Source organism: Miscanthus floridulus, chromosome 8 (genome assembly GCF_019320115.1).
Source record: "Miscanthus floridulus cultivar M001 chromosome 8, ASM1932011v1, whole genome shotgun sequence".
Lineage (NCBI taxonomy): Eukaryota > Viridiplantae > Streptophyta > Magnoliopsida > Poales > Poaceae > Miscanthus > Miscanthus floridulus.
In genome coordinates this window covers 230412386-230436007 of record NC_089587.1, presented here as the reverse complement: position 1 = coordinate 230436007, position 23622 = coordinate 230412386, and the positions used below count along the sequence as shown (strand labels likewise).

The following is a 23622-nucleotide window of genomic DNA, read 5'->3' as shown; positions in this document are numbered from 1 at the left end:
TCAGCCAAACTCAGCTAAGCGAACGTGACCAAAGAATGGATAGTTGAAAGATTGACCCTTTATATATAGAGCCCTTGTTTAGTTCTATCCTAAACTTTCAAAAAGTTGCTATAGTACCTGTCACATCGAATGTTTGCGGCCCGTGCATGGAGCATTAAATGTAGACGAAAAGAAAAACTAATTGCACAGTTTGGTGGGAAATTGCGAGACGAACGTTTTGAACCTAATTAGTCCATGTTTGAATACTATTTGCCAAATAAAAACGAACGTGCTACAGTGGCCCCAAAATCCAAATTCCTACCACTAAACACAGCCAGAATAGAAAAGTCAATATGTATGTTAACTCTGTGGTGTCGTCTCCCATTGTCTTGTACTACGGGAGCTTTCCATCAGCACTTACTTTTGGCATCTCGAGCTTACCGATTTCGGAGGTGATTGTCTACATCATCGATAGCAATTCGTTTCGACACTTCCATTTATATTCTTCCATCCAATTGTCGACACATCCAACTGTTTTGCTTTGGAAATTTGACTTATGTTGATACTCATACTAATTTATTGTGAAGAGAAAAATATTATTTATTTACTAAAAATAGTTTAAGTGAACAGTGTTACATTTCGTTGCTATTTAGGCCACTGTTGACCGTTGCACCAACAACTCCCGACCTCGCTTCTAACTAGAGTTAAGAATCTTTTTGTGGTGTTAACTACTAACCTGGATGGAGACCAATGCAGTAGTACCACTGACCAAAACACCATTTTTAGGCTCTTATCGTTTGTGCTGTTTAGCCGGCTTTAATATGTATAAATTAATCGTGGCATAGCATTTTTCTCTCACAATAAATCAACCGTATAAATCAGTAGAAGCCGATTTAATACTGTCGGTGTTTCGTATAAGCACCGGCAAGTAAATTTATAGTTATGCGCGTTAGGCCCGGATGGTGCGCTAATAGACACAAGATTTATACTGGTTCGGGCTGAATGTCCCTACGTCCAGTTTGTTGCTGCTCGTGTTATTAGCACCGAAAATGGTTCGTAGTAGGGGGTACAAACGGTCGAGAGATGGACTGATCCCAACTCTCTGATGAAAGGGTCGAAAGGATGTCAAGAGCCTGATAGCAGCTTGACTGTGTGTGATGTGTGTTGTTCGTCAAGAGTCGGTCCCCTTATTGGAGGAAGCACACCCCCTTTTATAGATGAAGGGGACGGCTTTACAAGTGAGAGGTCTAATGTGTGTACGCTACCTAGCCTTGTTGTTCACGTCTACCAAGCCTTGTTGTCCATTTTGGTGGGTGCGAAAGGATGATAAGCGCCTATAATACTGTCGATGCCACTATAGAATATCAGGATGGCTACAGAGTACTGCCCCGCGCAGGGTATGGACTCTGGTACAGTGGTTTTGATTTATGAGCCTTGCCCAGCCTTGCTCCGCACGCTTTCTGGTTCCTATGAGTTCTCGTCGGAGGGATGCGGGGTCGGGGTCTGAAGTAGCGCTGGGGGCAAGGCCTTCCGATCGGAGAGGGTGTCCGGAGGCCGAAAGCGAGTGTTCCAATCTGGTGGACCTGAGGGGCCATGAAGCAGGTGGCGCTCCCTTGGGGCCATAACGTGGTGACAGCACATCCATCATTTGTGGAGGACACAAGTCCTTTCCTGGACCGTAGTGGTTGTCGTATGTCTATGTTGGGTTCCGTGTCCGAGGACTGAAGGCGGCGCCTACAACTCTGTAGGGACTATAGGGCGAAGAGCATGTGCCCGGAACACTATTCAGGCTCTGCTACGCCTGGAAGGGTCTAAATCACCCATCCTGTCGTTCCCTAGTAGTACCTTTCCTGCCGGGGCGCAGGGTATAGACTCTGGTTTAGTGGTTTTGACTTATGAGCCATGCCTTGCCTTTCTCCGCACGTCTTCTGGTTCCCTCCGAACAGGGAGCCCCTGGTCGGATGGCTCCAGTCGGCCCTCAGTGCGCCGGTCGGAGAAGAGCGGTGAGCAGGCTTCCCGCGAGCCTCGATTGTGGGGTCAGAGTCACGGGTCGGAGCAGGAAGCAGTGCTGTGGGCGTCCCTCGGGCGAGACCGAGCCCGTCCCTCGGGGGTCGGGCGAGGCAAAGTCAATCCCTAAGCTCTCAGGCGAGGTGGAGCTAGGCCTTATCCCTTGGGCGAGACCGAGCCTGGCCCTCGGGGGTCGGGCGAGGCAGAGTCTATCCCTAAGCCCTCGGGTGAGGCGGAGCTGGCCTAAAGGCGTCAGTCGAGGCGGAACCAAACTCCCGTCATTCGGGCAAGAAACGTAGCGACGCCCTTGTCCGTCCAGAAGTTTTTAACGTTCGATGGTTATTGGTTCCACCTCCTGGGGTACCTCGGTGTTAGGTCCCCGACAGTAGCCCCCGAGCCCCTAGGTTATTCGAACAGAATCATCCGGGGGTGTTTTCAATTTTGTCGAAGTTAATTTGCCAGAGGGTGCGCGCGAGCGCACCCGATGGGTGTAGCCCCCGAGCCCCTGGGTGACTCGAGTAGAGTCGCCCGGGGGTAGTATCGGACCCTTCGCGGGTAAGGCTGAAGAACTTGGTTTTTTGTCGACGGGATATTTTTAAGGGAAACGTGGTATTCCGTTCGCGGGAATTTTACTCAGTTCCGGCCTGGCTGGGTCCTGACTGCGGATCAAGGCCCTGGTGACACTTGTGTCTTTGAGTTCTGGTTTCTCGTGGGCCCATCCTTCATTGGGGCGGCCATTGAGTTGGTTTGGGCCGGCCCCCGGTCGTTATGGGCCCAGACGGATTAGAGAAGAGATTTTCCTGGTCCACGTCCCCTCTGTGGGAAAAGAGTCCGGTCGCTTCGAGAAGGTGAATCGTCCAGTGCGATTTTGGTGGGAGAGGATAGGGATCATGGGTGCGTGTCCCGCGACGTGACGCGATGGTGCGCGTGGCAGGCCCTGAGATCGAGGCGGATGGTTGCCCTTCTCGCATCCGTCACCCCTATAAAACCACGGGGTTCGCCCTTGGGGTTTCGTATTTCGCCCCCTTGCCTTCACGTCTGAAACCTCCGCCGCCGATCGCCCTAGCCTCCTGTGCCCGCGCTGCCGCTGCCATCAAACTCGCTGCTGCCTTCTTCTCCGTGCTGCTTCCGTTGTCGCAATGGACCCGGGGTACAAATCCAACATCTCCCTTCGGCGCTTGGAGGGCCTCGTCCGCCGAGGCCTCCTTTGCCCGTTGACCATCGCCGAGGAGTGGTGGCTGCCCGGTGAGGAGGAGGAGCCACAGCCGCCTGATGGGTACGTCGTGTCTTTTGCTCACTTCCATGAGCGAGGATTCGCCATGCCCGCCCATCCATTTTTCCGGGGATTGCTGGACTATTTATCAGGTGGAACTGCAGCACCTTACCCCCAATAGGATCCAGCACATTGCGGCGTTCGTCACCCTGTGCGAGGGGTTCTTAGGGATCGGTCCCTACTTTGACCTGTGGTGGTATATCTTTACCGTTAATCTGGTGAAGAGGCGGGTCGAGCAGCAAGAGCTGCATGCGTCGGTGGGGTGCGCCAGCATCCAACTCCGCAACAACCGAGGGAGGACGTACCCGCTAATGCATGTGTCCACCTCCAACAAGGGGTGGCATTCGCAATGGTTTTATATCAAGAATGATGCCACCGCCCCCTTGCCAGCTTTCACCGGGCGCTACATCTTGGAGGCCCTGGGGTCGTGGGGGTGGGGCGTCCTGGGCAAGGGGAAGAAGCAACTCAATAGCCTTCTCGCTGCCATCCAAACTCTGAAGCAGAGGGGCGTGAAGGGGTTGGGGATCATCGGCGCCTACCATGCGAGGAGGGTGGCACCGCTGATGGCATGCGCACTCCCCCTGTATCAGATGGTGCCCGAAGCGTCGTTCGAAGGGACGATGCTCGTCGACGAGGCGCTCCCTTACTCTGAAGTGGCGTAGCGAATCAAGGAGGCGATGGAGCCCACGAAGGACTCTGCTGGCGCTATCCTTGACTTCGTGTATCCGGTGCCGGGGCATCCCCCGATGTGACTGGAACCGGGGTTTGTTGACTTCATAAGTTTTCTTGCCTCTTGCTCCTTTCTTCTTTCATAATTTCTGATCCCCTGATGTTAACCTTAGGATGGCGGGACCAGCTGGAGGGACTGCACTTCAAGGACAGCCCAGCTCCGTTGCCGAAGGACCCAACCCGGGCGGCAGCAAACCGCGCCATGGCTGGTTGGGACAAGAAGACGTGGGAGCTTGCGAAGAAGAAGGCGATACGGAAGCAGCAAGCTCAAGATCGAGGAGAGGAGATAAACAATGAAGACGATGATGATGACGACGAGTCAGATGAGGAAGCAGACGACGTGGATTGGGGTGACCTGGTGAATGAGGACTCGTTGCCCACGTAGGGACCCTTCCCGTTCCACGTGGAGGGAAGCGAGTCTGCAGGAGCAGTGGAGCCAGGCCCGCCCATGGGTCTGGTGGGAGCCGGTGGATCCACCGCTACCCTCGGGGTGCCGGCGGAGGATCGGTGGACGGGAGGGGTCGGATCCGAGACCGTCCCCACGATGCTGGTGGAGGGGGCGGCTCCGACACCAAGTCCCCGAGAGGTGATGGAGGGGAGCGGCTCTGGTGCCGCACCCCATGAGACGGTGGAGGGGAGCGGCTCTGACATCACGCCCTGAGAGGTGATGGAGGGGAGTGGCTCTGGTGCTATGCCCCATGAGACGGTGGAGGGGAGAGGCTCCAATGCCACGCCTCAAGAGGGTGTTTAAACAAACATGCACCCTCGGCAGCCCTCGAGCGATGTCCGTGCCCCTGCCGTTGCTAGGGTCGGAGGCCCAGTAAAGAATTTAATACTCAAAGTAAGTAATCTGGGGTACTTATCTTTCAATTGGTCGTTCGTTCGTTGTTTTACCTGGGTCGCCCGATCGACCTAGGAGGCCCATTGGACTCCCCCTAGAGGGAGGTTCCGTTGCTGGGTTGTTCCATGGGCCTGCCAAGCGGCGTCCCATCGACCAGAGCGCGTCCCGTCGTTTTTGGCGCGTCCCCTCAGATTTCTTTCACCTTTCCTTAGCTGCTAAGCCCCCTCTTTAAATAGGGGGAGGGAAAGAGTTCTCGCCCCACCTCCTCGCCAGCCTCTGAGCTGCCACCTCTTCTCCTTCCTTTCCACCGAATGTATCGGTTCCTAAGTAAGAGAGGGTAATGCCAGGGAGAGAAAACTCACAAGTCCGCCCGTGATTCCAGAGCGCGATGTCGAGCTGGAGGTTATCCAATGTAGATGAGATGGCATGGTTCGCCTATGTTGAGGAGGGGTCACCGCTGCCGGAGGAGAAAAGGCGCCGGAGGGCGATGAGCGTTGTCGATTTCGCCGCCGTTGGTCACGACCTTCCTTCAACGGGAGGCGCTTTCTGCCTGACGCCGTTGTTAGGGTTGCGGCTGATGATGATGGCATAGTCCCTGGGTGCCCCGGCGTCAGGACACCACAGTCGCCGCCGTGGTGCTCATTGTTGCAGATGACGGTGCTTTCGAAGATCCGGTGAAGCGGTGGGACGTCGCCGATGGAGGGCATGGTACGGTGGCTGCAGTAGACGAACTGGTCCGTGTACATGCCCGGTTGTTGCCGATGGAGAGCTTGGCACGGTGGCCATAGTAGACGAACTAGTCCGTGTACATGCCCAGATGTTGCCGATGGAGAGCTTGGCGCGGCGACCGCAGTAGTACTCGTAGTAAAGCTAAACAGAGACTGTAATTGAATAAGTTTAGGGGAGCCCCCGAGTGAACAGTCCTTTGGATTTTAGGAGTACGCTAGTCCTTTGCGTGATGAAATCATTTTGTAAGTGGTTAATTTGTGCAAAAATGAAAAAATTTTCATCCTTTATTACGGCAAACAACTTTTCAGCTTCCTCTTCTTGTAGAAGAGGTTTCGGTGCCCTCCGACCCTTCCCATGGCCCAAGTTGTAAGAAACTAGGAGTGCGGGTGAATTAATTTTGATCACGCTGGTGAGCAAAGAGGCTATAGCCGCTGGGGCATGGGTCTCACGTAGTCCTACCAGTTGTACTCAAAATTTGTTCCCGAAATCTTAGTCCTTTAGGACTTGTTTACGAGAAGAACGAAAAACTTAGATAAAGTTTTCAAAGATAATACAGAAAGTGTTTGCAAGGTAAACGTACTTGTACTTGTATCAGCCCCCGAGTGAGGTCCGGCCCCTCACAATTTCCAGGGGTCGGATGTCACAAAAGATCAGGGTTTTGTAAAGACAAAAACTGATAAGAAGAAACATGCGTTTATTTAAGGGTAAAAACGATGTAGCTGCTCAATGTTCCAGACGTTGGTGAAGACCTCATCGTTGATGGTTTTCAACTTGTAGGTGCCTGGGCGAAGTATTTTCGTGATGACGTACAGCCCCTCCTAGGGCAGGGAGAGCTTGTGGCAGTCCTTGTTACTCTGGACGAGGCGGAGGACAAGGTCCCCAATGTTGAAGGCTCGGTCCCACACCCGTCGGCTGTGGTACCGTCGCAATGCCTGCTGGTACTTGGCCGAATGGAGGAGGGTGATGTCATGGGCTTCATCTAGCTAGTCCATGGTGTCTTGGTGGGACACCTCGGCCCCCTATTTGTCGTATGCTCTGATTCTTGGCGTTCCATAGTCAAGGTCCGTTGGGAGAACGACCTCGGAACAGTAAACCATAAAGAAAGGTGTGTAGCCGGTGGCCTGGCTGGGAGTTGTCCTCAGACTCTAGAGCACCGCCAGGAGCTCGGCAACCCTATGTGCACCAAACTTGTTCATCCTAGGCTTGAGGCCCTGCAGGAGCATGCCGTTCATGCGCTCAACCTGCCCGTTCGTCCGGGGGTGCGCGACGGTCGCCCAGTCGATCCGGATGTGATGTTCATCACAGAATCGAATGAATTTCCTACCGGTGAACTGCGTGCCATTGTCTGTGATGATGGAGTTCGGTACTCCAAAATGGTGGATGATGTCGATGAAGAACAACACAGCTTGTTCAGATTTGATCATGGAGATCGGTCGAGCTTCGATCCATTTTGTAAACTTATCTATGGTGACAAGCAGGTGGGTGAAGCCCCCAGGTGCCTTTTTGAGTGGCCCAACCAGGTCGAGCCCCCAAACCACGAAGGGCCACGTGATGGGGATCATCTAGAGCGCCTGGGCCGGGAGGTGAGTCTGCTGAGCGTAGTACTGACACCCTTTCGCAGGTGCGTACAATTTGCTCGGCGTCGGCTACTATGGTGGGCTAGTAGAAGCCATACCAGAATGCGTTCCCAACCAAGGTCCTTGGCGCAGCATGGTGACCGCAGACCCCACCGTGGATATCGCTCAGCAGAAGTTTTCCCTATTCGCTAGGGATACAGAGCTGTAGGATCCTGATGTGACTCCGTTTATAGAGTTCGCCCTCTACAAGAACGAAGGACTTGGCGTGGCGCGCAAGCCGTCGGGCTTCTGTCTTATCTGCCGGTAGTGTGTCGCGAAGGAGGTAGTCAAGGTAGAGCATTCTCCAGTCGTTGGGAGGGTCAGACTCTGCTACTGGATCCTCTTCAAGCTCCATGATCTCGGGGTCGGACGGAGCAGTCGACGGGTTGGGCCCTGGGGCCGGATCAGGCGGGCCATCATCGGCTCGTTCTGACCCCTCATAGCGCACTGAGGGCTTGTGTTGATCGCTGGCGAAGACACCCATCGACACTGGCTCTCGGGCGGATGCTGCTTTCATGAGCGCGTCGGCTGCTTCGTTGAGGCGCCTTGGGATGTGATTGAGTTTGAGGCCGTCGAATCTGTCCTCCAGCCGTCGAACTTCTTGGTAGTATGCCTTCATCTTGGCGTCGTGGCAGCTCGACTCCTTTATGACCTAGTTGATGACTAGCTGGGAGTCGCCCCTGATGTCGAGGCATCAAATGCCTAGCTCGATGGCGATTCATAGGCCTTTGATGAGCGCCGTATTCGGCGATATTGTTTGATGAGGGGAAATGGAGCCGAACCATGTACCTCATGCGGACCCCGAGGGGTGATACGAAGACTAGTCCCACGCCGGTGCCCTTTTTCATCAGTGATCCATCGAAGTACATCATCCAGTACTCTTGATCGATGACTGCTGGTGGCATCTGGACCTTGGTCCACTCTGCGATGAAGTCAGCCAGCACCTGGGATTTGATCGCTGTTCGGGGGGCATAAGTAATGCCCTGATCCATCAGCTTGAGTGCCCACTTTGCGGTTCTTCCTGTGGCATCCTGGCTATGAACGACCTCACCGAGGGGGAACGACGTCACGACTGTCATAGGGTGTGACTCAAAGTAGTGGCGTAGCTTCCTCTTGGTGATGAGGACGGTGTAGAGGAGTTTTTGGATTTGGGAGTAACGGGTTTTGGAGTCGGATAGCACCTCGCTGATGAAATATACAGGGCGCTATACCTTGAAGGCATGCCCCTCTTCCTCCCGCTCTACTACTAAGGCGGCGCTGACCACTTGCGTGGTGGCTGCAATGTACAGGAGGAGGGATTCTTCGTTGCTTGGAGGGACCAGGACCGGGGGTTTAGTTAGAAATTGCTTAACCATGTCAAGCGCCTCCTGGGCCTCGGCTGTCCACGCGAAGTGGTCAGACTTCTTTAGGAGTCAATAAAGGGGGAGTCCTCGTTCGTCGAGGCATGAAATGAATCGGCTGAGGGCGGCAAGGCACCCCGTGATCCGTTGAACCCCCTTTATGTTTTGGATCGGGCCCATCCTTGTGATGGCTGAGATCTTCTCCGGGTTGGCTTCGATGCTGCGCTCGGAGATAATGAAGCCGAGCAGCATGCCCCTCGGGACCCCAAAAACACATTTTTTGGGATTGAGTTTGATGCTATTTTCCCGGAGTTTCGCAAAGGTTCATTCGAGGTCGGCGACAAGATGGTCAGCCCGTTTGGACTTAACTATGATGTCGTCAATGTAGGCCTCAACGGTCCACCCGATGAGGTCCCCGAAGTAGTTGAGCATATAGTGCTGGTATGTTGCCCCGGCGTTCTTCAGACCAAACAGCATTGAAATGTAGTAGAACGATTCGAAGGGGGTGATAAAAGACGTCGCGAGCTGGTCAGACTCTTTCATCGCGATCTGGTGGTAGCCAGAGTATGCGTCAAGAAAGTAGAGGGTTTCGCACCCTGAGGTGGAATCAACTATTTGGTCTATGCGTGGCAAAGGAAACGGGTCCTTTGGGCACGCCTTGTTGAGGCCCGTGTAGTCGACACACATCCTCCATTTCCCGCTCTTCTTTTGCACAAGAACGGGATTTGCTAGCCACTCTGGGTGGTGTACTTCCCTAATGAACCCAGCAGCCAATAGTTTTGCTATCTCTTCACCGATGGCCCTGCACTTTTCCTCATCAAAGCGGCGTTGGCGTTGTTTCACCGATTTGGAGCCTGGGTGGATTTTCAAGGTATGCTCGGCAACCTCTCTCGGGATGCCTGGCATATCTGAGGGTTTCCACGCAAAGATGTCTTTGTTATCGCGGAGGAAGTCGACGAGCGCGCTTTCCTATTCGGAGGAGAGCATGGTACCAATGCGTACCCTTTTAGCCTCGGAGCTGCTGGGGTCCACGAGGACCTCCTTATAGCCCTCTGCCAATTCGAACAACCTGGTCAATTTCTTGGCGTCGGGCGTTTTTTTGGCAACCTCCTCCCTGAGGGTGGCGAGTTCCTTGGAGGCGACGACTGCGGAGGCGTGACCGCAGCATTCGACTTCACACTCGTAAGCACGCTGGAAGGAGGTGCCGACGGTGATGACCCCACAGGGCCTCGGCATCTTCAGCTTAAGGTACGTATAGTTGGGGACGGCCATGAACTTTGCGTAACACGGTCGTCCCAGGATGGCATGGAAAGTTCCCGGGAACCCCACTATGTCGAAGGTGAGGGTCTCAGTCCTGTAATTGGACCAATCCCCAAAAGTGACGGGCAGATCAATCTGCCCCAGTGGCACGGCCTGCCTACTAGGCACAACGCCATGGAAAGGTGCTCAGATAGGGTGGAGGTTTGTTCGGTCGACGCCCATCTCATCGAGCGTCTTGGCGTACATGATGTTGAGGCCGCTGCCTCTGTCCATCAGTACTTTGGTGAGCCGCTTTGGGCCGACAATCGGGTCGACGACAAGCGGGTACCTTCCCGGGTGTGGGACGACATCTGGATGGTCGGTCCGATCAAAGGTTATGGCGGATTCTGACCACCGGAGGAAGGCAGGCGTGGCTAGTCCGGCCGTATAGACCTCGCGGTGTGCGACCTTCTGGCGGCGTTTGGAGTCATAGGCCACTGATCCTCCGAAGATCATGAGGGCGCCGTTTGGAGTTGGGAAGGCGTCGTCCTTCTCCTCGGCGTTGTCTGTGCTGGGGGCAGGTTCCTTCCTCTACTCCCCTTTGTTGAGGCCCCCGGACAAGTATTTGTGCATGAGGCCACAATCCTTGTATAGATGCTTGGGCGGAAAAGCGTGGTTTGAGCATGGCCCCTCGAGCATTTTTTCAAAGTGGTTCGGAGTGCCCTCCACGGGCTTTCGGCCACCTTTGCGGTCGGCAGTGGCCACGAGAGAGTTGTCATGCCGTTGCTTCTTATTCTTTCTTTTAGCGGGACGGTTGGAGGCACCTTCCCCGGCGTCTTCGTCCCGCCTTGCCTTGCTGTCGGGGCGGTCGAAGATGGCTCTAACCACCTCCTCTCCCGAGGCGTGGCTGGTGGCGATGTCTAGGAGCTCCTTGGTAGTCCGCAGGCCCCTTCACCCTAGCTTGTGTACCAAAGACTCACAGGTTGTCCCGGACAGGAAAGCTCCTATCACGTCGACGTCGACGACGTTAGGAAGCTTGTTGCACTACCGAGAGAAGTGCCAGATGTACCCGCAGAGGGTTTCATCAGCCTTCTGGCGGCAGTTCTTGAGGTCCCATGGGTTTCCGGGGCGTTTGTACGTGCCCTAGAAGTTCCTCACAAAGATCTCCATGAGATCCGCCCAACTTTGAATGGCGTTGGACGGTAGGTGCTCCAACCACGCTCGTGCCGAATCGGCCAAGAATAGCGGGAGATTGCGAATAATGAAATCGTCATCACTCGCACCACCGGCTTGACAGGCAAGCCGATAGTCTTTGAGCCAAAGCCCAGGGTTTGTTTCTCCAGAATATTTAGGGATATTGGTGGGCGGTCGGTACCTTGGTGGGAAAGCAGCATTGAGGATGTGTCGGCCGAAGGCCTGAGGGCCTGGTAGGCCGGGGCTCGGGCTTCGGTCCTCGCCGCTGTCGTAGCGTCTGCCATGTCGGGGATGATAGCCATGGCAGGCTCCTTCCCTTCCATCGCTGTGGGTGCGCCTGCGGGCGTCGATGGTGCTACGCACGTCGTGGTTGTGGCCAAGACGTTGATATACCAGGATAGCGGAGTGCTGCCTGCCGCCTGGCGGTGTCTGGTGAACGGACACGTCCTTGGCGGGGCGTACCGAGGGCGTGTGCTGGCTGGCGTTGGGCTCGCGTCGCCAAGACAACGAGCTTTCCGCCTGCTGCGCCGCCGCGTGCTCGAGCAACGTGCGAATCTCTCGGTGGGCCCGGCGATCCTCGGACGTCACGGCCTCTGGGATGCCATGAAGCAAGGCCATCGCGGCGGCGATGTTCTGGCTTGCCCGAGCAAAGTGAGGGAGAGTCCCATCGTCGGTGAGGATCCTCTGGTGCACATCACAGGCCGTGATGCGTGCGTGCCCACCGTCTCCACGACGCTTGATTTCCTCATCGATCTTTCGGTACTCCCGGACAAGCTGTTGTCTAGCGTCATCGATCTCTAGCTTTCACGCTCTTAGCTGCTCCATCCTTACATGAGATGGAGCCGCCACCTCCCCCTCAGTCCTGGCGTTGGGGTTGCCTGTTGGGGTTGCCTCCTCTCCGGAGACGCTTTGGACGTGCCCCTCGGGGGTTTGCGTCATGAAGCATTCCCGAGAAGGGTGATGGCTCCCCCTGCTGGAGTCAGAGCTAGAGGATGACTCTAGTTCCTCTGTGAGGAGCCCGTGGAGTGTCTCCGAATCATGTTCAATTGCCCCCACGAACTCGTTGTCCGTAGGCGACTGAACCATGCGTAGTGCCAAATGGTGGCCAGCGGTTGCCGTAGCGTTGCAGAGGCCGAATGGCAACGCCGTCGAGGCGCACCGTGTGGAGCATTCCGGAGAGAGGGTGATGTGGCGCGGGGCCTCCCTAGATGACTGGGGCCCAAGGGAGACGCCGGGCTGGCCCTCAAGCCTCCGGTAGCTGAAGTTGACGAGAGAGAGAGACTGGACGACCGCGTGGGTCAGTGCTAGCTCTCCACCCAGTGTGACGATGAAATCCAAGTCACCGAAATGCACGTGTGCGCCCGGGACCCAGCTGATTGCGTGGGTGGCCATCCGAGGCCTAATTTGGAACGCGCAAAGGCCCCTACCTGGCACGCCAACTGTCGGTGTTTCGTATAAGCACCGGCAAGTAAATTTATTGTTATGCGCGTTAGGCCCGAATGGTGCGCTAATGGACACAAGATTTATACTGGTTTGGGCTAAATGTTCCTACGTCCAGTCTGTTGCTGCTCGTGTTATTAGCACTGAAAATGGTTCGTAGTAGGGGGTACAAACGGTCGAGAGAGGGACTGGTCCCAAGTCTCTAATGGAAGGGTCAAAAGGATGTCAAGAGCCTGATAGCAGCTTGACTATGTGTGATGTGTGTTGTTTGTCAAGAGTCAGTCCCCTTATTGGAGGAAGCACACCCTCTTTTATAGATGAAGGGAACGGCTTTACAAGTGAGAGGTCTAAGGTGTGTACGCTACCTAGCCTTGTTGTTCACGTCTACCAAGCCTTGTTGTCCATTCTGGTGGGTGCGAAAGGATGATAAACGCATCTAATACTGTCGATGCCACTGTAGAATGTCAAGATGGCTACAGAGTACTGCCCCGTGTAGGGTATGGACTCTGGTACTATGGTTTTGACTTATGAGCCTTGCCCAGCCATGCTCCGCACGCCTTCTGGTTCCTATGAGTTCACGTCAGAGAGACGCGGGGTCGGGGTCTGAAGTAGCGCTGGGGGCAAGGCCTTTCGATCGGAGAGGGCGTCCGGAGGCCAAAGCGAGTGTTCCAATCTGGTGGACCTGAGGGGCCATGAAGCGGGTGCCGCTCCCTTGGGGCCATAACGTGGTGACAGCACATCCGTTATTTGTGGAGGACACAAGTCCTTTCCTGGACCGTAGTGGTTGTCGTATGTCTATGTTGGGTTCCGTGTCCGAGGGCTGAAGGCGGCGCCTACAACTCTGTAGGGACTGTAGGGCGAAGAGCATGTGTCCATAACACTATTCAGGCTCTGCTACGCCTGGAAGGGTCTAAAGCACCCATCCCATTGTTCCCTGGCAGTACCTTTCCTACCGGGGCGCAGGGTATGGACTCTGGTTCATTGGTTTTGACTTATGAGCCATGCCTTGCCTTTCTCCGCATGTTTTCTGGTTCCCTCCGAACGGGGAGCCCCGGTCGGATGGCTCCAGTCGGCCCTCAGTGCGTCGGTCGGAGAAGAGTGGTTAGTAGGCTTCCCGCGAGCCTCGGTCGCGGGGTTGGAGTCGCGGGGTCGGAGTAGGAAGCAGTGCTGTGGGCGTCCCTCGGGCGAGACTGAGCCCGTCCCTCGGGGGTCGGGCGAGGCGGAGTCAATCCCTAAGCTCTCGGGCGAGGCAGAGCTGGACCTTATCCCTTGGGCGAGACCGAGCCTGGCCCTCGGGGGTCGGGCGAGGCAGAGTCTATCCCTAAGCCCTCGGGCGAGGCGGAGCTGGCCCAAAGGCGTCGGTCGAGGCGGAACCAAACTCCCGTCATTCGGGTAAGAAACGTAGCATCGCCCTTGTCCGTCCAGAAGTTTTTAACGTTCGATGGTTATTGATTCCACCTCCTGGGGTACCCCGGTGTTAGATCCCCGACAAATACCAGCCGATCAGGGCCTTAATTAGGCTAGGGCACGAATCGTGCAAAATATTGAAACGTGAGCAAATGTGTTTTATTTCTTCCCAGAGTTGTTAAATGTTACTGTAGTGTGGTGCAACATTTTTTTCTTTATATATAATGAAAAAACTTAGGGCTTTCCCAACACTACTTTTTTACTAGTAGCCCCAAGTGTCATGTAAGGTCGGATAAAAAAAGTAGACGCTCTATTTTTATCATAATGACTTGTAGAAGCTACATATGTTTAGGGAGAGAAGATGATACATGCTAAAAAAGAAGAGAGAGAGGAAATAAAAGTGAGGTATGATGAAAGAAAAAAGAGAGAAGGTAGTCCATGCTAAAAAAGAAGAGAGAGAAAATAAAGGTGAGATATGATGAAAGAAAAAAGAGAATGTGATCCATACTAAAAAAAAAAAGAAGAGAGAGAAAATAAAGATAAGATATGATAAAAGAAAAAAATTTCTTTATAAACTACCGGCCGTGATAGTTTACGGTGTGTAAATAGTAGTCTCCATATTTGGTAGTCTTGGGATCACTCTATTCGTACTAGAACCGTGTTAGCCTTCACGAGGCTACTCCTCCTAGATATGCTCATGTTTCTGACATGCATATCCTATCCCAGAACACACAGTTAAAGACGATGGAAGTGGGCCGCGGCGTGCTGAATGCCCTAATCCATCTGGAAAAGGCCGAAGAGACCTTGAACAATCAGTCACAAGAAAGGAACAACTGGAAAGTGATTTCCATGTTGGAAAACCTAAAGCAAAAACTACAGAAGAAAAAAGAAACTCGCGTCGTGTGTCGCGTCGTTGCATTAGCCACCATTCGCTTTTCTTTTCCAACGAGCTTCGACTACACCAACGCCACTTCGTCCTAGTGCTAACCATCGCCTCCTCTTAATTGCTGCAACCACTACGCTTCGTGTTCTCGGATCAAAAAAAGTGGGGGGAGCAACAAGAAACAGATTTGGAGCGGCACGCCAGTAATACGGACCGGGGGGTGACCTGGGGCGTGGAGATTTTTGGCCGCTACCTGCATCTCCGCGTCGCGGTCCCAATCAAGATCATTATTTCTTTCTCCTTCCTTGTCCCCGCCCAAATCACAAGGCTTGGTTCTTGCAAATCGCCCTTGGTGTGGCCCCAAGATTCGACGCCCCAGCGCCCTCGCTGGAATCGTCGGCGCTGAGGAGGGACTCGAGGCGGCCGTCGTCGCGCTTGTCTCGTCTCTCGTCAATCTCCCTCCCTCTCTTGTCTCTTGTTCTATTGCGGGGATTCGCCCTGATTTAGAGGAGCCAGTTGCTGGTCTAGGAGCCGTTCAGCTCGCTCCGGACCGACGATTTGGGGCAGCTCCGAAGGTGCGTTCTTGTGATCCCCAAACAATACTGCATCCTGTAACCCTCGATTTCTTGGTTTATGTGAAAAAAGTCTACGTTTCGTTCCAATTGTTTGGAAGAGTCGTTGCCATTTGGCAGCATTATGCCGGACTTTTCAAGTCAACTTGTTGCATTCCTTGCTGATTTTTTGGTTTTCGCAGGCAAAATCAGGTCTTTCTTGCCGTTAGCTTGAGAGATCATCCACTTCCGCATGCCCAGTTGGGCCTGTCTCGTGATCATTCTGTAATGCGGTTTGCGGCAGGCGGCAGCCTCCTAGAAGATTGAGAAAATTAGGAGGCATCTGATACGACGTCTTCCTGGGTACCCTCAAGAAAGGGTGCTGTGCCGTGAGGGCCTCCTCTTGGGCATCCATGGGGTTCCTCAGCCTTGTGGGTAACTCCTTTGGGTGCTCTGCTTCCGGTGAGCGGCTTGTCTCAGCTGCCCGCGACGGCGACCTGCAGGAGGCACGTGCGCTGCTCGAGTACAATCCTCGCCTTGCCCGGTACTCGACATTCGGTGGCCGGAACTCACCGCTGCACTATGCCGCAGCGCAAGGTCACCATGAGGTAATGCCGTTTGTCTTCTAATAAAGAAAGCATCACCATAAGAGTTGATGGGCATACTATAATCACTATTTGCATTCAAATATGTTTGCTCTTTGGATGTTCAGATTGTCTCTCTGTTGCTTGAATCTGGAGTTGAGATCAACCTTAGGAATTACAGGGGGCAGGTAGAGTTAATCTCTAAGCCTGCATATATTGTGCTTTTGCGAAATAATGACATAGTTATATCTCAGACTCGGTGTATGATTTGCTAATTCTATATAGACTGCTTTGATGCAAGCATGCCAATATGGCCACTGGGAGGTTGTTCAAACACTGATACTCTTCAATGCAAATGTGAGTTTTTTCCTCTTCTTTCAACAACATTTCTTACAGTTTCTCGAATATGTTGTTCTAATGTGGCAAAATGGTATACAGGTTCACAGGACAGATTATCTCAATGGTGGAACTGCTATCCATTTTGCAGCACTGCATGGTCATGCTCGATGCCTCCGTCTTGTGCTTGCAGATTATGTTCCAAGCGTACCGAATTTCTGCACCGTGATGAACCATAGGTCATCTGAAGAAGATTCAGCTGCTGATTTTGATCATGAGTATGTTGGGTAACTTGCATGTTTTCTCTGTACTAGTTTATTTTAGTACACAAATCATGCAATAGTATGTCTTTGTTATCAGTGCTTTGGTCAAGATGGTAAATCAGAAGGCGGATGGAGGCTTAACCCCACTTCATATGGCAGCATTAAATGGGCATGTAGAGTGCGTGCAATTGTTGCTGGACTTAGGAGCATCTGTTTCTGAGGTCACTATTGAGGATGGAACAACTATAGACTTAATAGGTATTTTGCTATTGTTCCTTTTTTAACTGCTTTTCTTAACAGTTAGTTCAGTGTCATGTACTATATACGTGTCTGTTTATCACTTTGCCTTTTTGGCCGCATACTCTTGTTGTAAGTGCTTAACCTATTGGTGAGAACATTGTAGTAAGCAAATTAACACCAACATATATGATTTTTTGTCTTGAAATGGTTTCAATGATTGTCTTCTGTGTGTAATTTGTACATATGCTCATGGGGTGAGTGGACATATTTCCTTTACTGACTTAAAAAACCTTACGATATTGCTCCTGATCTTATCTGCAAATCCACGTCAATCACGTCTGTATTTGTTCACTTCTTGTCACATATTAAGATATGCCACTTTATTAAGTGAACTCTTTGTCTGCTATATTGTCATTTAGTTCGTTGCACTGTTTGAAAAGTACTTTGGCTTCAATGTGGCAGGAGCTGGTAGCACCCCACTTCACTATGCTGCTTGTGGTGGAAATGCTGTCTGTTGTCAAGTACGTTCTGCTAGTCCGAATTTTGTTCAAATGTTTGGTTAATTCCTTTAATTGTGTACTAATAAGGATTTGTTCACTGCAGCTCCTAATTGCTCGAGGAGCTTGCATTACTGTGCAAAATGCTAGCGGGTGCGATTTCCAACTTCTGCCACATGGCAAATAGCTTTCACAATTGTTGTTAGCACTATGATATGTCTAAGTACATGTTCATTTCTGTTATGCAGATGGACCCCATTAATGGTGGCTCGTTCCTGGCAAAGAAATTCAGTTGAGGAAATCTTAAGTAAAGAGCCAGAGGGGCGGATACACACTCTTCCTTCTCCTTATCTCTGTCTTCCACTTATGAGTATCATGAACATTGCCAGGTGGCCATGTCCCCTAATTTAGTTATGCTTCTGTTAGTTCCCTGGTCCTGTGGTCTGCATGGGTTAAATAGTAAATAACTGCGCATTGCTTCTTATAGGCTACCATGTGGTCTTGTTCATTTGTATACTTCTTAGTTGCCTGATTATGAACAGTCTCCCTTATTATTGTTTTCCTAACTATGTAGTACGAATTCCAACACTTAGCAGCCTACCATATCGGTCTATTTTGCATTGTTTGTATAGGAAATATCTAATGGCTTTATGGCATTTCATTCTCTAGGGAGTGTGGATGGAGGTATCTAAACCAGTCACCTGTTTGTATTGACCCTTGTGCTGTCTGCTTAGAAGGGAGCTGTTCTGTTGCCGCAGAAGGTATGCTGCCAAATATATAGTATATGGTTTACTGGCCATTGCAGTTCAAGCTAACTGAATTTATACCTGGAAAATGTTCTCATTAAAGCTAGCATTCTACTAGTAGTAGTCTGAGCTTCATATCCAGTGCATATATTAGCTTTACACTTTATGCTCTGGTGGTTCACAGCCACCTAGAAACTTGGTTTGTCATGATTGCAAACATTGTGTATAACTAGACATACATATTTACAGTGAGCAAAACCTAAACGATTACCCTTCCACTTTGTTTGTAGGTTGCAAACATGAATTCTGCACAAGATGTGCTCTATACCTTTGTTCAACCAGTTACACATCAGTGAGCCCAGCGGGTGCAATACCATGTCCTCTCTGCAGGCATCCAATCGTCTCTTTCACCGCTCTTCCTGGCACGAGCCCGATAAGAGAGCTACCGAGAAACAGCCTTTCACTGTCATTCTGCACGACGTGCCCAGCCGTGAACTCCGATTCTTCTACCCCGATTGCCGCCCATCTGTACCGGACGGAATTCCAGTGCGGGCGCATGCCACTGATGGGCTCATCCTCCTTCCGCTCGCTGAGCTGCCAGAGGATACCGGCGATGAAACTGAACCCGTCGTTCTGTATAGGTTCCATGGACACGAACCCCTGCCTCATAAGGTGCTCAAGGTTCGGATCTAGCCTGCGGCGCTCGGCTTCCCAGGGAGAGGAAACTAGAAGAGCTTGGCCTGTGACGTTTAACCCAATTGTCGCCACTGGCAGCTGATTGGCGTCGGTAAATACATAGCGCGTCTCAGTTTTGTCACCGTCTTGAGGTCTGTTTTTGCTTGCCAATTCTTTAGTTGGTTTGATATAGTGTTCACCGTTGTAATATGGTATGAACTCCACCGGTTCCAAGTCCTTGTTGATATATGTCAGAACAGCACGTAACTACTACTACTACCTTGGTATGTAAATAACCTTGTGGTGTTGTATATTTCCGGGAAGCATTGAAATGCAAAGGCATCAGTTTTTTCAGTGCATCACCCCTGGCTCTGGCTGGCTACCCTCTTGTTTGGACTGACAACACTTGTGTGATTGGTGTCCTTGTGATCAAAACTCAAAAGGGGGAAGTGGTTTGTGTTGTGGTTGTGGCACGAAAGAGGCATGTGTTGTGGTTGTTACAAGTTATTACATCCGTGCATGTCGTCCGCTGTGTGTCGGATTTTGGTGGTTTCGATAACTGTCCATGTGCTGCCCTCCACGTACTAGTACAGTTTGTTTATTGCCGGTTTGCTATCTTTGCTGTCAGCATGTCACCAGGATGCATCACGGATCTGCCTGTCGCCCCGTGACCGTGATCTTTTCGGCGTGGTCATGTAGGGCGTGTTTGATTTGCTGTATCTGGCCGGCTTGGCCGGCCGGCTGGCCAGCTAGAGTCCGCTCTAAATGGTACGAGTGATTGTGTTTGATTGCACATTTCTGCATAGCCGAGCTCACCTGAGAACGTGTTTGATTGGTCGTACAGAAAGAGTATGACTACCTTGCACAGGAACATGGTAGCGTTATCACTAGACCTCCTCTCAGCGCTCCTCACTGGCGTTTCATCGAGCAATTGATGGGCGCGAGCTTGTCCAGTGCCAAGGGATGGCCATGGCGCGGATTGAGCGGGCCGCCACCGGTCGCCGGTGAGCACGAGCCCCGCCCGCAGCCACGCAATGCTCCATCCCTCCGCTCCTCACACGCATGCACGGTGCCCCAGCAGCTGCAGCAGGCGGCTGTGGCAGGTGAGTCACATTGAACACCTAATCTACTTTTAAAACACCCAGATGAAACTTTTGCAATATGCATACGAAGAAAGATGAAACACTTGAAACATGCATCTGAAATACTTGTGAAAACACCTAAAAACACTTGAAAAGCCATGGCAAAACATATGCAACATCCTGACAAAAACACTTGCAAACATATGTGTGAAATATACACATCATCCAAATAAAAACACTTGCAACATACGTCTGAAAAAAGAAATGAAACATTTGAAATAGACGCTTGCAACATACATGTATAGCCATTGCAACATATGCAATACCTCGATCTACTTTTGCAACATCTATACGAAACACTTGCAACATATCTCTGAAATATATGCAACAATTGAAACATACATTTGCAACATGGGGGGAGAGCATCAGGCCGATCGATTCCGGCCGTCAGGGTGGGAGGCGGTGGCGTGCGAGCACCACCAGCACCGACCGCGCTCGTGCGTGCCCCTTGGCTCGGCTAGAGACGACCTAAGGCGCCCCGATACCTGCGCCTAGCCGCCATCTGCAGGGGCAGCGGCGGCAGCCCACGGTGACGACGCATCCTTATGGCGCTGGGTTGGGGAAGAGGCCAAGGAGGCACTACGCAAACTGAGGGAGGAGACGACATGGTCAGCTTGGGTGGAGGAAGTAAGCAACCGTGGCGAACACGAGAGAGACCTGGATATGAGGAGGGCGAGACGGTGTGGAGAGAGAGAGAGAGATGAGTGAGGCGGAGTGAAAGTCATGTCCGAACCGACACGAGTGGACAGACACCCGCGTCCGAGTATTTTCGCATATCTAGATACATAGCAAAATTGAGGTACCAAAAAAGTCAAAGCGACTTATAATTTGGAACAAAGGGTACTCTTAAATGCATGAGTTTTGATGAAAACATCAAAGTGGTAAAATTTCTTAACTAATGATGGTATGGTTTTGCTTCACCCTCGTCTCTCTATCTTCGTCAATAATAACATCAGCGACTTATAATTTTGAACAAAGGGAGTAACTCTTAAATGCATGAGTTTTGATGAAAACATCAAAGTGGTAAAATTTCCTAACTAATGATGGTATGGTTTTGCTTCGCCCTCGTCTAGCATGTGAACCTAAACATATTATTGCTAATAGTACATGAGTTTGGCATTTAAAAATATTAGCAATGCAACTAATACAAATGATTAATAGATTAAAAATAGTACGAATGCATATAAGAGAAAGCAACACAGCACTACTATTCTCACATAGATGATTGTATGCAATGAACCAACTGGATGAGAACATACATCACATGCTCAAAACCACAACATAAAACTATGTACCGTCCAGTACTATTGAGCTGAAACCAACAGGCAAAGTAATACTACTAACAAAAAAAATAGCAATTGTCCGTAAATTCCATCATGCATTTGATGATATCCTGGGACATAGCAATGTGTGGGGGTATTAACCCCTATACCCTTACGCCTAAGCTTGGGCTGGCCCGGATCGATGGGTCCAGTCCACCTGAAAGACGACGTACGGCCCAGTTAACCTGATCGGAGTCCCGCACAAGGAATCAAGACGGATTTGGCGACCAAGCAGGATCCTGGTCGGTTAGAATAGGAATCCTTATCCGGCCACATATGGCAATTGTAACTGACTAGGATTAGTTTCCAGATCTGTAACCCTGCCCCTCGGACTATATAAGGCGGGTAGGGGACCCCTCTAAAAAACATCTCTCATTGACATACAGCAATACAAATCAGACGCAGGACGTAGGTATTACGCCTTCTCGGCGGCCGAACCTGGATAAAACCTCGTGTCTGTCTTGCGTCACCGTCTTGTTTGGGGCTTGTGCATCTGTCTGCCGATAATCTACTACCTTGGGCATACCCCTAGGTAGACTACCGACCATATTTCGTCAACAGTGGCGCGCCAGGTAGGGGGTGTGCGTACTGCTCTCCAAGCAAACAAGATAGTCATCATCTCCGGCTCCATGGCTATGCCCAACGGCCTCACGTTCACCGTCGGCCAGATCACTTGGACCACTGGCCCTTACGTCTCCATCGCCATGACCGTGGAGGAGGCGTGGATTCAACCCGCGCCGGCGACTACTTCACCTGCATCGACTACGGCTCTGACCACGGTGAATGCGGCTCCGACCACGGTGAACATGGCTCCGACCACGACGAACACGGCTCCGACCACGATGGATCTGGCTCCGACCACGGTACATCTGGCTCTGACCACGCCTACAGCCACGCCGACAACCCGTCATCCGCTTCCCCGCTACAGAGGAAAGCAGATCGATGACACCGACCTGCTCGACTCCATCGATCGGGTCGGCATCAAACTCGCTGAAACCCTAGCTCTGGTAAGTACGATTCAAAGCCAACCTAATGAGCAGGTAACAGCTCCCCACAACAGATCTATCCGACCAGCTCGGGCCAGTCGTCTTGCACGGCTCGGAACAGATCTTGTGGTCGTATCTACTCCTGAGGGGCGCTCCGCTCGTCGCCAGCCAGCCTTCGCGACGGGCCTCCGACTCTGCGAGTACGAAGTCCCGACGGAGAACCACCAGGTCCAGCCCTACGGCCTGCGAAACGCTGCCTCCAGCTACACGTACAACCTACGACGCCGCTCAGATCTATGTCCTATACACCGATCTCGTCCGAAGCCATGCAACATCGTCAACATGGTCCGGATTGAAGATTATCAAGAAGGATCCGTCCACACAGTCCGAGAGGGTGACTCCAGCTCCTCATCCGGCATCGCATCCAACGCATCTGTCCACACCGAGCTTCAGCGTCACAAAGATGAAGGCGTCAAATACGATCTGGATCTACCAGACCACGCCCCGGGTTTCCCCCAATTTCCGTCTTTCCCGCCAAGACGAGGGGATTTGATCCATGTTGTCAGCAACGACGAGCCGCCAGCAGTTGGTGAAACAGAACAAGAAAAGACTGCACGCGAAGCACGCAATATTGACCGGTTTAATCGCCGGCAAATCGAAGCTGAAGCAGACCAGGAGGCACGACGCATAAGGCTCCGACCACGTGACCTCAACAATGCTTTCGACAGGGTGGGGGACAAACAAGTCTTCAAGACCCCAAGCGCCAACGTAGCCGTCGCCATGGCAACAATGCAGCGGTTGCCCAACACTCCCGAGACCCAAGCAGTCCGAGATGACATACAAGCTTATCTGACAGCTGCTATGGCTCAGACCGCAGAGATGAATCAAGCCCGGGCTCCATCCGTTTCTGTCGAATCAAGCCATAGCCGCCAATACTCAAGTCGCTCACAGCCACTCAACCAACGTGGCTCGCGCAATAACGACCCATCGGACGACCGTCAAGGCGGAAACGGGGGTCATGATGGTGGTCGGGACGACAACCGCCACCGGGAGGATAACCACCATGACGTTCGAGGTGACAACCACCGAGATAACCGCGACAATCGCCGTGATAACCACGGTCGCAGGGCTAATCCAGATGGCAATCGAGATCGCCGCGATGGCAATAACGATCTCCGCCATTACCTCGTCGGACGTGATCTGCGCGCTCGCATCAACCAGAGAGCCAACGATCGTGCATCCCATGAAAGCTATCGCCGTATGGAATATGACACTGCCCACGGCCCGCCGGGTTTGAAGCAGTTCACTCCACACCTTCGCCAAGTCATATGGCCCAAGAATTTCAAACTCGAGAAACTTCAGAAGTATGACGGCAAGGAAAACCCCGAATTATGGGTCATGCTCTACGAAACTGCGTGCCGCTCAGCCATGGCTGACGAGCACGTCATGTCTAACTACTTCCCAGTCGCTGTTGGTCATGCAGGTCACCAATGGCTGGTTAGCTTGCCAGCGAATTATTTTGACTCTTGGCAGGAGCTCAGGCAGGCCTTCATCGACAATTTCATCGCTACTTGTGAACAACCCGGCAACAAGTACGATCTGC

At 52.1% G+C, this 23622-nt stretch overlaps 1 protein-coding gene across 1 annotated transcript; it reads left to right on the top strand.

Moving 5' to 3' along the window:
- The first annotated feature begins 14599 nt into the window (after nucleotides 1-14599).
- Nucleotides 14600-18923, top strand: LOC136475322 (probable E3 ubiquitin-protein ligase XBOS32). The gene is made up of 11 exons (XM_066472865.1): nucleotides 14600-15252; nucleotides 15432-15836; nucleotides 15941-16000; nucleotides 16098-16169; nucleotides 16251-16426; nucleotides 16509-16669; nucleotides 17114-17172; nucleotides 17255-17301; nucleotides 17397-17537; nucleotides 17818-17909; nucleotides 18185-18923. Exons 2-11 carry the CDS (start codon nucleotides 15642-15644, stop codon nucleotides 18670-18672), a joined length of 1491 nt encoding a protein of 496 aa, XP_066328962.1. The 5' UTR covers nucleotides 14600-15252; nucleotides 15432-15641; the 3' UTR covers nucleotides 18673-18923.
- Nucleotides 18924-23622: the final 4699 nt, after the last annotated feature.